At 50.1% G+C, this 14,836-nt stretch overlaps 7 protein-coding genes across 7 annotated transcripts; 3 read left to right on the forward strand and 4 right to left on the reverse strand.

The window, feature by feature from the left end:
- Positions 1-1,627: 1,627 nt before the first annotated feature.
- On the forward strand, positions 1,628-4,159 carry PtrM4_140900 (Dimer-Tnp-hAT domain containing protein; the record flags this gene model as incomplete). The annotated part of the gene is made up of 1 exon (XM_066109490.1): positions 1,628-4,159. The coding sequence occupies one exon, from the start codon at positions 1,628-1,630 to the stop codon at positions 4,157-4,159; it is 2,532 nt and encodes an 843-aa protein (XP_065960412.1).
- Positions 4,160-4,926: 767 nt separating this feature from the next.
- On the reverse strand, positions 4,927-5,181 carry PtrM4_140910 (uncharacterized protein; the record flags this gene model as incomplete). Its single annotated transcript, XM_001937899.2, has 1 exon — positions 4,927-5,181. One exon carries the CDS (start codon positions 5,179-5,181, stop codon positions 4,927-4,929), a length of 255 nt encoding a protein of 84 aa, XP_001937934.2.
- Positions 5,182-5,709: 528 nt separating this feature from the next.
- Positions 5,710-6,453, forward strand: PtrM4_140920 (uncharacterized protein; the record flags this gene model as incomplete). The annotated part of the gene is made up of 2 exons (XM_001937898.1): positions 5,710-6,006; positions 6,064-6,453. 2 exons carry the CDS (start codon positions 5,710-5,712, stop codon positions 6,451-6,453), a joined length of 687 nt encoding a protein of 228 aa, XP_001937933.1.
- A 561-nt stretch (positions 6,454-7,014) lies between these two features.
- PtrM4_140930 (uncharacterized protein) lies at positions 7,015-7,608 on the reverse strand (the record flags this gene model as incomplete). The annotated part of the gene is made up of 1 exon (XM_001937897.1): positions 7,015-7,608. One exon carries the CDS (start codon positions 7,606-7,608, stop codon positions 7,015-7,017), a length of 594 nt encoding a protein of 197 aa, XP_001937932.1.
- Positions 7,609-8,369: 761 nt separating this feature from the next.
- On the reverse strand, positions 8,370-8,748 carry PtrM4_140940 (Coiled-coil-56 domain containing protein; the record flags this gene model as incomplete). Its single annotated transcript, XM_001937896.2, has 3 exons — positions 8,370-8,506; positions 8,556-8,686; positions 8,741-8,748. 3 exons carry the CDS (start codon positions 8,746-8,748, stop codon positions 8,370-8,372), a joined length of 276 nt encoding a protein of 91 aa, XP_001937931.1.
- A 399-nt stretch (positions 8,749-9,147) lies between these two features.
- PtrM4_140950 (DUF3453 domain containing protein) lies at positions 9,148-11,788 on the forward strand (the record flags this gene model as incomplete). The annotated part of the gene is made up of 6 exons (XM_066109491.1): positions 9,148-9,470; positions 9,604-9,766; positions 9,817-9,947; positions 9,996-10,199; positions 10,249-10,603; positions 10,700-11,788. The coding sequence occupies 6 exons, from the start codon at positions 9,148-9,150 to the stop codon at positions 11,786-11,788; spliced, it is 2,265 nt and encodes a 754-aa protein (XP_065960413.1).
- Positions 11,789-13,167: 1,379 nt separating this feature from the next.
- On the reverse strand, positions 13,168-13,673 carry PtrM4_140960 (Yos1 domain containing protein; the record flags this gene model as incomplete). Its single annotated transcript, XM_066109492.1, has 4 exons — positions 13,168-13,223; positions 13,323-13,430; positions 13,530-13,589; positions 13,640-13,673. 4 exons carry the CDS (start codon positions 13,671-13,673, stop codon positions 13,168-13,170), a joined length of 258 nt encoding a protein of 85 aa, XP_065960414.1.
- Positions 13,674-14,836: the final 1,163 nt, after the last annotated feature.

The following is a 14,836-nucleotide window of genomic DNA, read 5'->3' on the forward strand; positions in this document are numbered from 1 at the left end:
GATAAGAAAGTCACATGCAGATAAGCTGATGAAACAGTTTATCGCTAATGCGGCATCTGCCTCGGAAATTTGATGACCCCTATGTACAAATTAACCAATCAAGTCAATCAAGTCAATCTGAGCCACTTTAAAATAGCTTCAATCAATCCACAATCAATCAGCAGCTAGGCTGCCAACAATCAAATCAATCGACGACTCTGAGATTGATTGGATTGCTTGTTGCGGAGTCTGCGTCTGCAGGGATCACTTCCCCCACACATCGGGGCTCCCGACATGCCCACGCCTGCGCTGGAGCGGTCTCTTAACACTAAGGAAGTGACCGTCCTTAAATGCTCTCCATCCTTACACCTCTAATATCTGAGGAAACTCCTTAGGTGGCGAGTAGACAGGGAGGTATCGCAAGAGGGTTGCTTCGCAGCGTGAACGGGATGATTGACAGCATGATCAACACTGCAGAGATCCTAGTCGGAGCCTCCTGACGCGGAGGAGAATACTTTCATGAATATTACTGATGAATGACAACTCTACAAATCTGCTCATCAGAGGCGCCGAAGGTCCGAACAACCAATCCGTCTCGGGACACGGTGTGTCTCCCTACTTAGGGACGCACCTTACCGATGTTGAGACCAACATTGACATCAACATTGACACCAACATTGACACAAATATTGTCCAATATTCAGACCAATATTGACACCATCAACGTCAATCAATCAATCAATCAATCAATCAATCACGACTCTACAGATTGATTCAATTGCAGTTACAACAGTGTCATCGTTGATTGATTGATTTGAGATTTTTTGGGCGTCCGGATGATTGATTGACAACTTGATTGATTGATTGACAAGTCTGCCAGATAGGAAGACATTGCTAACCGACTGCTAAGAAGCTAAGTAAGAATGAGAATGTTCAGGAGGTAGAACACCATATGTTTACTCTGCTGTTGCTGCTCTTCCTTGAAGCGTTATATCCCCCGGTGTTTCATAAGATACTTGACGTACTAGAGTACAAAGGCCTTGTAGTCGCCAGACACACCTATTAGGTGCTTACCCATACTGTCCTTTCCCCTAGTACCCTGGTTGATCAATGAACTCATTCCGTGATGCTAAAAACACTGAGTAAGAGCCTGGGTGTCATAAAATACTTGATATACTAGAGTGCAAAGACCACTGTAGACGCCAGACACACCTATTAGCATACTTGTCAACGAGCGAGCCGGCTCGCTCAGCTCGCTCGGCTTGGACGTTTTGACCAAGCCGAATGAGCTGAGCGCGCAGTGCGCGCTTGCAAGCCGAGCGAGCTTAGGGATAGGCGCTCGCTCAGTCAGCTTGCTTAGCTTGGTTGGATGGGGCGGTTGGAAACTTGGGGCTGAAGGACTTGGTGGAGGGGCAATCTCACGATGATTTTTAGGTGTAGTGCGTAAGTTCGAAACCTAGTTATAACCTAAAATACACTCTTTTTTGCTATATTTCTAGCAAATAAGCTACTAAATTTCCGGCTAACGGCCTGGCAACAATATTCTCCTTCTGCGACACTTCACTTACTACTTATCACCCACCACACTCACCTATACTCCATCAACGCGTCTCTATTTGCAGCTATTATCTACCTCGCCGTTGCTATAATGCCAGCAAAAAGAACACGCGTTAATGCTCTAGAAATCGCGACAACTTCGAAGCGCCCTAGAGTCGCAGCGCGTCATCGCGGGACTGCCAGCCAACCTGTGCTAGTCGATACTCGGCCATTCTCACCATCTCCACCTCCTCCACCGCTGTCGCCGCGTCAAGCTCTCGTCGCCGCGCCACAAGCACCAAATTTTGAAGCGACCCTCCGAGAGTCGCGCGCCGAAGAGACAATCATCCCACCACCTGAGGGCAGCGAGCATGCCACTGTTGCAGCTTCAGGAGCAGCTAGCGAGGCTGTCGACGAGGGTTTCGTATGGGTAGAGGACAAATACGACGGCTTTAATTGGAGTCGCTACCCAAAGCACTGCAAGCCGCCCACATCACTTTCGAACCGAGCAAGCTGGGTATACAGCCATAGCTATCGCATCGCCTTGCGCAGCAACGTCGCAAAAGTCACGTGGATCTGCCACTATTGCTATAAGCACAAGTTCACTACTGTTGGCCGTGGCATACATGACGTCTCGCAGTCTCCATCAGCGCCAGCACGTCATCTCGGAGAAGACAAGAAAGGTCATGGCTTGAAGCCTCCAAGTAAGCGCACTACCGTCGCTCCTCGGAAAGAAACTCTCCTCGAACGCGCCCTTCAGAAGGGCTGCTCTCAGGCTGTTGCCAACGAGCTTACCAACTTCAATATACAAGAGTTTAGGCTTGCGGCCGTCACCTGGCTCGTCGAAAACAACCTCCCACTCTCACAATTCGAATCATCGTCTTTTCGCAATATGATACAATTAGCTAGCGTAGAGGCAGAACGAGCCCTGTGGGCATCTCATAACAGCGTCTCACGATACGTTATACGCCTGTACAACTACCTGTTACCAAAGGTTGTCGCAAGCCTTTCAGAATCAATGAGCAAAGTCCATATAAGCTTTGACGGATGGACGACAAAAGGTGGCAAGCGCGGTTACTTAGGTATCGTCGCCCACTACGTTGATAGCTCTGGCGAGCTCAGGGACTTGCCTATTGCGCTCCCACAACTGACAGGTGCCCACACCGGCGAGGCCATGGCTGAGGTCGTGATGGCAATATTCAAGCAGTTCGAAATCACTGTGGGCAAGCTCGGTTACTTCGTCCTCGACAACGCACATAACAACAACACCACGATCAACACTCTCGCCTTGCAGATGGGCTTCAGCGCTACCGAGCGTCGCCTTCGCTGCGGTCCTCATACGCTTAATCTCATTGGCCAGATGCTACTCTGGGGTGAGGAGAAAGAGTCCTACGACAACGAGGAGACTGAGCGCGTGAACGAAGCTGAGAACATGGCTACTTGGCGAGGCGATGGACCATTAGGAGTGCTTCTCGCGGTTATCAACTACATCAAAACACCACAACAGTACGCTCTTTTTGAGAAGTATCAGAAGCTCGCTATTAGGGACCAGCCTGTCAACGCGCCAACAGAACAGCACAAAATCAAGGAGCCCGTCAAGCCAGTTGTTACTCGCTGGAACTCTTACGTTTCGTGTTTTGAGCGCGCTGTTGAGTTGCAATTAGCGGTTAATGGGTACGCCAACTACCATATTCAGAAGATTGAAACTGAAGACGCGTACGCCCGAAGTCGTAACAACAAGCTGCCTGCAGCGCCGGATTGGATGAGGTCTGATGGGATCAATGCCCATGACTGGCAGGTGATTGCTGAGTATATTGATGTGCTCAGGCCACTGAAACAAGCTACAAAACGGCTTGAAGGCCGCGGCAAAAGCGGTGCTTTTGGAGCAATCGCTGAGGTTATTCCAGTATTTGAATACTTACTTGGAGTCTATGAGGACCGCTTGCAAAGCTATGAAGACGTCATTCACGATGAGCATACAGAGTCACCCGAAGACCACCTTGCTATCAACCTCCGCGCTGCCCTAGTTAAAGCCCGCGAGTACTACAACAAGCTCGACCTCTCGCCAGCTTACTATGCTGCTACAATCCTTCATCCTCGCTACAAAAGCTACCTTGACGCAGCGTGGGCGGATAAGCCTGATTGGCTAGAGAGCAGCAACCGCAAGTTTCAACATTTGTGGGCGGAGTACAAAAGCTTACCGAAGCCGCGCTTACGCCCCAAAGTCAGGCACAATGATATAGACGACGCTATCAACAGCTTTATTGAGCCTGCAGGGCTTACGGAGAACGAGGAGGATGAATATGAGGCTTGGAAACGCAGCGAACCGATCGCTAGCGAGGGCGTCGACCCTATAAAATACTGGGTAGGACTCCGCGATCGCTACCCCAGCCTTAGCAAATTTGCTATCGACATGCTATCAATCCCAGGCTCAAGCTGTGAGTGTGAGCGCTTATTCAGCGAGCTGGGTGACCTCCTCGAGCCCCGTCGGCGCAGCATTTCTCCGCAACTTCTAGCAGCAATACAGTGCGATCGACGATGGATAAGAGCTGGATTTGGCAGTGGTGAGGTGCCTGTAAAGGAGGCTATCAGCGATGAGGAGATGGACGCGAAATACGGTGTACATAAGTGGGATATTAGCTGAGAAACTCAACACCAAGGTTTCTATATAACTTTCCTAATCGGGACTGAGCCCATCAAGCCGAGCGAGCTGACAGCCCTGTTTCAGCCAATCCGAGCGAGCCGAGCGAGCTGCTGGCCTCCGCTCAATTGGCTGAGCAAGCCAATTGGCTGAGCTCGCTCAGCTTGCTCATTGACATCTGTGCCTATTAGGGGCTTACCCACGCGGTTAAGTATATTATGACACCTAGGTGCACGTAGAATGTAGGATGAAATGGACGTCTCGAACGTGCATCATTCATTGTAATCTACCTATAGCCTATCTGCACCTATGAGATGTAGCTGCATGCCACACACCAGAGGCTTGAAGGACGCGATCGGACGATGTCCAAAGATACAGGTTGGCGCGGTCAGTGCTGCACACCGGGATATGGAAGAGAGAAGATTGGAGTATAAAAGAGCAAATTTGATTGTGGAAGGGCGTCAAAAGTCAGGCGGGGTGAGTAAAGCATGGGAAGGCACCATGGAGAGCGGAGGTCAGTCGCACTCTATCAAAGTAGGAAGGCACAAATTCTCGCCCAAGCCCACAGTTCAATATCCGCATTAACCCTACACGCCAATTCCACATCGTTGAAGTCCTATTCTCCAAGGTCGTATCCTTCTTCCTCGCGCTCATCATAGTCCCTCCTTGAAGAAGACGTGAGACGAGTGCTTCTGCGCCGATTCTCGTGGGATCCTGCAAAGAGGGTGTTATTTTACTGTTACTACAACGCATCATATAATCAGCCTACCTTAAGCAGATTCTTTTTCGCCTTCCTCCTCGTCTTCGAAGTTGCGGCTCGGATCCAGACACATCGCTGCACGTTGGACATCGTGTTTGAGCTTCTTTTGAAGTGACTCGACTTGTTCGACTTGTTCTGGAGCAGTATTCTGGATCTTTTCGTTCGTCTTCCGTATCGCGCGAAACGCCAGAGTTGTGTTTCCGTTGAATTGCAGCGGCTTTGGACGTTGCACTTGAATGTGCGGGCTCGTGATCAACCGGAACATGTCTTTCCTCAGGTCACTCCTTGCTTGTTCTAACCGGTCGGTCGGGCTTTTTCCTTCGCCTCTTTTGACTTGACCAGTTTCCGTCGCCGTGAAATGGACTACATCCTTGACGCCCTTGATGACATTGTAGAAGTTCGTGTCCCGGACAGTGTCCTAACCTGGGAATTCGGCGTCCATAGTGGAGAACCTGAGGTGGTATCCTGGTGAACGCGGTCTTCTTACGAAAGGTATATCTTCTTGTATGGTGCTTTAATGCTCTGGAGGGGAGTGTGGTGTTCTGGCGAGTGTGGTGTCACGGGGAGATGTCTACTCTCTATATGTGATGCTCCACCTTTACCTGCAAACGCAAGCCGCCTTCACCTACAAACGCAAACCGACTCACCGCCACCTTTTGCCCCGTATCTACAGACCCGCCGCCTTCACCTGCAAACGCAAACCGACTCACCCCCACCGTTTGCCCTGTATCTACAGACCCATCAGCTTCAAAACCTTGACATCTCCAAACACACGAGGTTTTCAACTCAAACAATGTCATCGCCACTACCCGACAGACCGGTTACCAAGATCAACGAAGGGTCGGCGGAGACAACGTCCAAAACGCTACATGTCACGAGGGAAGAGAATGCAGCGAACATGCTTCTAATGCAGCACTCGCTGTATGACCTGACGAGAGAGCCAGATGCGCTGAAAGCTCTCCGACAGACCGTCGACAACATGCTACCCGAACTGGCGAAGCTGCCCGAGGACGAAGGAACAGAGGCATTCTATGATTTCGACAACGCCATCACAGCCACAGACGCAGACAAGGTCGTATCCGAAGTCAAGGTTCGTTCGTAACCAACCTCCCTGTTCAGTACAGTACAATAACTTAAGTCTTTGCAGAATTCAAACCCGCGAATATGCACACTCGACCTCCATCTCATCAAGGCCCTACATGACACAATGCGTACCGAAAACCTCGGCGGAAGACTTCCCTACGAGAGCCTGGCCGTGTTCCTCGAACTAGCACACAGCCGTGCAAGAGACGGATGGAGTGTGGCACTTCTGAAAGAGGTCATCATACACGTCCTGTCTGATATTGAGATCTTCCAACGACTTCAAGGCATATGCGTGGATCGGACGGCGTCGGACGAAGCTGAGCCAACACTAGATCCGATGTCGCATTCGTATTCCGTGTGCGCCAAGCACTCCAGGATATCAAGCATTTCTGGGAAGCACAAGCGACCGCACTGCGAGACCAACATGGAGGAGTACAGAAGCACCACTCCATAACGGACTTGATGAACAAGATTAGCAACACCATAGACCGAACTACATTTGCAGCTCTCGCGGAGCAGGTCATGGCGATACATGCAGAACAGCTCGTCGCGGGGCACAGTGAAGGGGTCACCCATATTGGAAAAGTGGTGCAGGCCATTGACATGATGCTGAAAGCGAAATAGCACACTATTGGAGCACACCTGGGTCAAAGTACTTGACATACCTGTGTACACAGACCGCTGTAGTCGCCAGGCACACCTATTAGGTACTCACTCCACACTGTCAAGCATCTTATGATACCCAGGTGAGTATACGAATCTTCCCTTTTGGAACTTCGATTGGGGTTTAGGAGTCACAAAAGTTAAACACATCTCATAGTGGGCATGATAGTAAGAATTTAATGATTTTCTGGTTGAGTCCTAAACCTGTATTGTAGAGGGTCGTAGTGAGGCTGGTGAATCTGTAATGCTCCATGAATTACTCCGGAACACCTCAACTTGAGAAAATAAAAACACCGTGGATAAAAGAAATTTCCAGAATTAGACCGCCTCTTCTCAAAGCAGGGTTACCGTTCTAATCTTGCGACCATCTGAGCGGGTTTGCGGGTGCGGTCACTGCCCTTGTCATAGGCTTTTTATGTGAAGCAATGACAGTGGTCCCCAAGGTCTTGTCCACACCTCGATACTGGCCAGATCCTGCGGCACGCCTCTTGTTTGACTCCATAATCATGCGCATCGTATCTTGTGTGACTAGAGCTCCTTCGGCTGGCTTTTGGATTTTGCTTTTGGCTGCAGTTGTAGGCGACAACGTGTTGATACCCGTTTTGGGCCTGAGGACGTTTGCGATGCTTTCGGAAAGAGCCTTGTCATCGATCTTGGTAATGGGAGTGTCTTCTTCCACGAGGCTGTCTTTGCGGGCAGGATGAGCCGGGGTGGCTTTACTAAGCGACTCAAGCTCGTGAACAGATTCGACAGAGTTGTTCTTGTTCGTTTTGCTAGTCAAAGAAGAGTCGGAATGCTTGCGGAAAGTCTTGAGTAAGGCGAAGTCGCCTGTCTTGCGGAGCCAGCGGCGAATCGAAGAGTGTGGCTTTGATTCCTGGCAGTCAAGAGGCTTCTTGATGGAAGCCTCTTTGGGCTGCTCACCCACGGTGAACATAGTGATATCCATGATGAAGATAGGAGTATGAATATAGATTTGTCGTTGAAATTTCGGGCACTTCTTTACTAACGTTAGTTTTAATCCAGTAACCGCTAAAAGACATTCATGGATGTGACCTACAGACCGAGCTTCAAGTCCTCTTTGTTTTGGAGAGTGTATCTTCAAGGAGTGAATGGTTTCGAGGATAAAACAGGAAATTATGAGATTTTATACAGGTGCGCACGAAACTTTGAGAGGAATATTGTACCGGATCTTGTGGGCTATTTCCGCCATATTACTCACAGGGTCAAAGAAAAAACAGCATAATATAGTAAGAACTAAGTAAATAAGGCCCACAATAGGCAAGCATACGTTGCCACGAGATGTGGTTCATAAATGAAATACATCATACTTCTGAGCTACGAAGTCACTGAGTACCTGGGAGCCGACCTAAACGAAGAACGAGAACGAGGCGAGCGAAGGGTCATAGACTATTCCATGGGACAGAGCGGAGGTTTGGGAAAGCAAGCGAATGAAGCGATCGTGTGGATATGGACAGTTTACGGGACGCGACCAGACCCTATGTTCTCTGCGGGTAATCCGGATTACGAGCCCACTTGGGCTCGAGCAAAGACACTTGATATCCACGAACTTTGTCACTCCAGACAAAACTTGGTCGGCACAAAATGATGGCCAGTGGTGAGCAAGTGGTATTCCCTGAAAGATTCCTATAGCGCCAGCCCAATGCATACATGTATTTGTACACCCAACTGACAAGGTAATATCGCCCTCTACTTGCGCGCATCAACGGCCTGTTGCAAGGCTTGGGTGGTGCCTAGCGATTGCTGCGCAGATCGATCAAGAGGCTTGTCGGGGACCACGACATCTTCGAATTCGTCCTGGGAGATGGCATTTATCGTGTAGGAGTCTATGGAATGTGAGTCAAGGTATCATATTAGCGGGGCATGTATCCGTACATATGCCGACAACCAGGGCGCAGATAGCGACGCCGCTGATTGTGTTTTTGAGAATGTACGGTGCTCTGGCTCGCAACAGGGCCGGCGATGCCCGCATGCGGTCGTCATAGTAGGTCGAACGGAATGGTTTGCTGCCAATGTTATTATGCGCACATGACGAGTATGCATTCACATAGGGCACTCACTATCCCATGGTGGCGTCCTGACTCTCGCTGTCTTGCGGGGAAGGAATGGATCTCGCCGCGGTGGTGAGTTCCACCAGGCTAGTCGGGCTTGGCAAGCAGGTGCGATGATAGTTATGCGGCAGCCGCGAACACTCGGCTCACTCGTCACTCACCTCACTCGGTAGCTGTAGTCAACAACACCAGGCGCGCAACTCCCTTTGCTTCTCTACACTCTCTTCGCCTCTTGAACGATAATATTGCTGGGAATGGGAGAGGCCTTGACGGCGGATACCGGTCTTTGTCGCGCTCTTAGTTTGATTGCGTCGCGCGCGTGAACAAACGTCACTACTACTGCTGCTGCTGCGCTTCACACCCCTCAAAGAAACAAAGCTCTTCTTGCTGTGCACTGCGTCATCCAACCGCCCATGATGAGTTCGCAAACGATTCAGCAGATGGAATCAGCCCGGTCGCTCGCGCTAGGCGACGGTAGATACTATCCTACCATCATACCAGGCGTGCTTCCCATCATCGGCTACAGTGAAGACCAGAGTGTCGACATTCAGCGATGGGGCGCCGACTTTCTAGCTGAGGCTTTTGCATCGCCAACCTGGCCCCAAGAGATCAAGCAGAACAACGCACCTTCGGTGCTTGTTACGTTGAAAGCCTACCTTGACAATGTCGACGACAAGAGCGTCATCAAGAGCTCCATCCAGGCGGCCGCGAGTGTGTACCCGCTGGTCTACAAACACACGTAAGTTACCCCTCCAGGCATCAGATAGAGTCCCCTCGTGTCAAATATGCAATGCGCGCCCATAAGTCCCTTTAAGCTTGCATGCACGAGACTCCAGTTATACGAACATTTTCTCATACTTGCTTGTGCCCAGTGTCTCCGACCCCAGCGATGCGCAAAAGTGGCAGCTCATGGCTGGCATCAAGTCGAATATCCTGCGCCGAATGGATACAGCTGCTCCAGGTGTGCGCATATGTTGCGTCAAGTTTCTCCAGCAAGTCGTTCTGGTACAGACACCAGGCATTGCAGACCCCCGGGTAAGTGCTGTTCCCAAATAAATACATATGCAGTCATCTGATGTTTGCAGCGAGCCGATCCCAACGACATCTCCCTTTCTCTCGTACCGCGCGATCATCCTCTCATACCATATGCAAGCCTCGAGGCTGAAGGACATGGATTATTAGACAGGTTGCTGGACATTATACACGGAGATCACAGGTTAGATAGACAGCCGCAGACTGATGGTACACCTCTAACAGGCACTAGTGACGGCCTTCTCGTGACTGCTACGCTGAATAGTTTGGGCATGTTGATCCATCGCCGACCAAATGCTGCAAACAAGATCATGAATAGTGTCTTCAACTTCAACCCTTTGAAGCTTGCCAATTCGCCCATGACACCCAAGAACAAGGTCATCATGAAGTCGATTGAGCGTACCACACGCGCGCTCTTGGTGAACATCATGAAGCGGTATGTTTGCACCTACCCCTGACCGCACTGCTCATACTAACACACGCAGAAATCCTGAAAACCCAGTGAACGGGCGGATACAGCAGTTCTTGGAGCGCATGCATCGCACACGGGTGGAGGTCTTTGATGAATCTAACCGTAAACGCCCAGCTCCTAGTGAACCGACTGATGGACTTGATCAAGCCAAGAGACAGCGATTGATCGCTGAACCTCCAAGCCGTACACCATCTGTCCAACCGCTACCGCCCGGTGAAGTGAGCTGGCGACAACTGTATACTCTGAACTCTGAAGGAAGCACTGCAAACTTTGACGTGCAGAATTTCAGAGATCCGGAGCAATTGCTAAGGATTGTCATACCTGTTCTGCAGTCAGTCAACCCAGTAAAGCTAGAGCAAGCTATCAACGTATGTGATGTTTTCCTGTTTTCTTAAGTTGACCTCGGACCTGGGTCAACCATGTAAACGACTATATCATCCAAGCATCTGCTAACGTATACCCAGGCGGTGCGTGCTCGTTACCAGATACTCCGCCAGACCGCTGCAAGCCAACCTCAACGGCCACCCACAGCTCCTGCTGCAGAAGACGAAGAAGAATACGAACCCGACTTCGAGCCTGAAGATGCCGAACAGATCATCAACAAAATGGACGGCGTCCCTTCAGATCCTTTCGCGTCTCAGTCCGGACCAACCACGGCGCTAGCGCCCTACAAGTTGCCCGAGGCACCTCCGTTATCAGAACAGGATGTTCAGAAGTACGGTGATATGACTGTACAACGAGCCTTCGGCATGCTGAGCAGTGTAGATGAGACGCAGAAGAGCAGGACCAACAAAGGCGGCTTTAATCGGCTCGCTGCCATCGACTACACTCGAGACGCATGGGTCACTATACTGTCAAGATTGGCCACGCGCGCAAGTGCTGGCCTTGATGACCCTGAAGAAGGCATCAAGGATGAGTACGCCGTCAAGAGCGCGAAGGGCAACACAAAACTCAGCGATGCTGTAAGAGATGGACTGTACCAGTACATCATGTACGACTGGAAGAAGCGCATCGACGTCGCTATCTCTTGGTTAAATGAGGAATGGTACAACGACATGGTCCTCAGCCAAGCCGCCGAAGACTCTGCCACAAATGGCTCGTCCAACGGCCACACAAAGTCGAAACCACCAAAAGGAAACTACCACCGTTGCGCGCTCCGTCTCATCGATGGCATACTCCCATACATTGAGCACACAGACAAGATTCTTCTCCGTTTCCTTTCGGAAATCCCCACTATTGACTACAGCATTCTGGTGCGCCTCAAGAAGATGGCTGAGGATCCTGAACGCATCGACCTGGCGTGTAACGCGTTGCACTATCTTTACATGTTCAGGCCACCTGTTCGAAAGATTGTGGTCGACATCCTAGCGGAGATGTGGGTGGAGAATGATAGGGCAAAGCCAAGTGCACGCAAGCTGTTGATCAGGTGGAGGCCAGAGGTGCTTGGCGAGGAGAGGGTAGCCACACCTGTGGTCAAGAGCGAAGGAGGGGGCGACACGCAAATGATCAAGGAGAGCGCCAATGGCGCCCTTGAAGTCAAGGCTGCTTCTTAAGAGGAGAAATATGTGCACATGACAGATACATGGCTTCGGACGAAAGCCAAAAGGAATGGTCTAGGTTAGGGACTCGGAAGAAGAGACCATGGGAGTTATATAGACCCCGTACACTACCTTGTACCTTTTTTCTATACTGCAGGAGGCCTTTTCCATTGTTCAAATAGTTGTATACCTATGTTTTCAAGAGTTCTCTGTTTTCTTCTTCTTTCAAAGGTCGTACAAAGCGTACGCTGTAGGGACGATAGGATATTATGAACACCTCTTGAGTAACCATCTTGTGCAAAGAGAGTTGCATCTGCGTGTGACATTAGTGCAAGCAGCGATTGACGAGTCGTGAATTTTCATGTGAAGTTTTCGCGAGTTGAAAAAGAGAAAGGTGTAGATAGAGATCAATACATGTTGACACCCTCCATGTTATATGCGAAATGCGGTAAAAGACGAGTTTTTTTTTGGAGCTCGGGCTGTCGTCGTGGATCGTGTAATTTGGACACTATCAGGATAAGGAGCTAGATATTATCGTTGATAGCCACTAGGCAGGGGCGGCTACCTAACCCACTTCATTCAATCCAACATATTGAAGAGATCAAGAAAGTGGGAAGCTGTTGTTGTTCACCTGGGGAAGACACACTGGGACACTTTGACATTATGGATTAAAGCTACCTAAGACCTCTTTGAAAATCATGTTTCGAATTTCTGGAGGCAAAGAAAAGAGGGGGATTGAAGCGTTGGCTTATGTTCTATATCTGTTAGCGAAGAAATTAATACGACTGTAGTGATACTTATTGGTGCTTACATGATTTGGAATTGGCTCCGTAGCTACAGGTCCGTTCTTCTGGTATCATACTGCTAGTGAGATGACCCGGCGGGAAGGCGCGTTGAATCCCCCATTTGGAACCGTGTGTGTAGTCTGATTGCCCGCCAGTTCAACGCTTGCCAGAATCTTTCCAGCTGTATCTTATAGTCACCAGTACCATATCGAATAATGCAACCTCATTGCCCTTGAGGATGTCTGGGGGGATTCGACTGACTATATGGTAATTTGTTGTTGGGACGATACGTATGTATCCTGGATACATGGGTAATCAAGCAAGTATGCTGAAAATTAATATCGACTGTCAACTCGGCCCCATCTGCAAGATAATATGTCGCCAGGGGCAAGTGTTGTACACACACGACAAAGCAGTCATTTCGAAGATGGTGAGTAAATAGTTGAATATCGAGTGTAAAGCTGCAGCAACTGACAACCACGAGATCTCAGATTGTACAACTACAAGCCTCTCTGTAGGCTTTCATACCAAAGCCCGCACACGGCAGGTACCGCGCCAAACGCCGCATGTATGCCTTTTGAAAACGCCGTGACTCCATATGCGCCGCGCTCAGCCAAGAACTAACAAATACCCTATCATAGCAGTATTGATAAACATCAGTGGTACTGTATATTTGTCAGCCTGCCTGTCCTGGTCAAGACTCATCTTAACCCTGCCCATTTGATGTATGAGGGGAAGACGGCCGCTTGGAGGGGTACACATACTCCTCATCAATGTCCGTACCGAAGAGACAAGGTTTATCAAGCGCGCTTTGATACTCGCGTCGTCGCGTTGACCGTGGAAGCCGGGTTCTGCAGATGCTGTCCATCCAACTGTCGGTTGTCAGTCCAATTGCTCGTGTGTAGCGGGGAATGGCGTATGCGCGTTTGGAGTTGCGGTCTGGGTAATGAATTGTATGGGATTTCACGTACTACGTGCAAGGAAGCGGTCTTCGGAGAGGATTGCTATGGCGTTGGTGAGGAGTACGGCGACTGCGCGTATTAGCGAGTTACTCTGGCAAATGCATCTTGACATTGATTACCATAAAACAACCCGCCAAGCCCGAAGAAGAACATTTTGGATGTCCGAATAGACGTGGAATTTAGGTTTGTGTACGTTTGGGCGCGACGAGATGGCTAGAGTTGACGAAGGTCCAGGCTACTAGAAAGACAGCTGTCGTTGGTGAATTCAACATTGGAGCCTCGGGATTATGTAATCCTCCGCATCCATGTGGCATCCCTGCAGATGGCGCATCTCGTATTCGTTAGTCAGCTGTCTAAATAGCTAGAAGATCATTTCCTGGGCCGCGCATATGCAAAGACTCCAGATGTAGCAGGACGGGTTTTGTCGGGCTCCTGTTTTGGACCTTCCCTTTTCAAAACATTTTGTCAATCGTAAACATTACCATGTCATCGATGTCTTCGATCGACGTGGATCGCTTGCCACGGCAATAGATGCATAGATTCCTGACGGCCTTTTTGTCCATTCATCCATAGCCTAATAGTTGGTCGGGCATCATGGAGTGATTCAATACGTCTGCACATGTTGACCATGTGGGAGATGCTTAGCCGAAAACCATTCCCGGAGCCCAAGATGATCGTCATGCCAAAGCGGGACGGGCAAAGGAACGAACGCCTGTCCTCACGCCAGATTGTAACTAGGTCGTTCCCCGTCGAATCGCAGGGCTCGGAGAGGTAACCTCAACCGGGACGAAGGCGCGCCGTCTCATGGCCTGTCTTTCACAATCTGCGTCATTCGCATGCCAGTCCCCCGGGCCGAAAGCATCGTTCTAGAACTCCTTCAGCTTCAGGCAGAGACTGTAGTTGACTCTGCCCACCATTCTTCTGCTCGTGTCTTTGTTGTCTATCACATGTGAAGAGAGGCTGTGTTGGGAACCCACAGTACATTTCACGGTGCCCTGCACTCCATGTCCTCACTGCCGCCCGTGCGCCTATCGATTGTCAGGCCTAGAACCGATCTGCCCGCCTATTCACTCTACACGTCCTCCACTTTGTAAATCCTCAGACTCGCTCCGTCGCCTTCCCTCTTGCCACAACGACGCCTGCGCGCAATATTCTCCATGGTCTCGCTGCATCTTCGACCCCGTCACTCTGCTGTCGCTGCTGTGGCATGTTCAGACTGAGGCGCCGATACCTATTTTCCGTCCCCGTTCGGCAGTACGGCCATTCTTCCCGCGCCGAAGACCGATCGCGAATCGCGAATCGCATCACCATCCTGG

The sequence above is a fragment of the Pyrenophora tritici-repentis genome, chromosome 8 (assembly GCF_003171515.1).
Source record: "Pyrenophora tritici-repentis strain M4 chromosome 8, whole genome shotgun sequence".
In the NCBI taxonomy this organism is placed as follows: Eukaryota; Fungi; Ascomycota; class Dothideomycetes; order Pleosporales; family Pleosporaceae; genus Pyrenophora; species Pyrenophora tritici-repentis.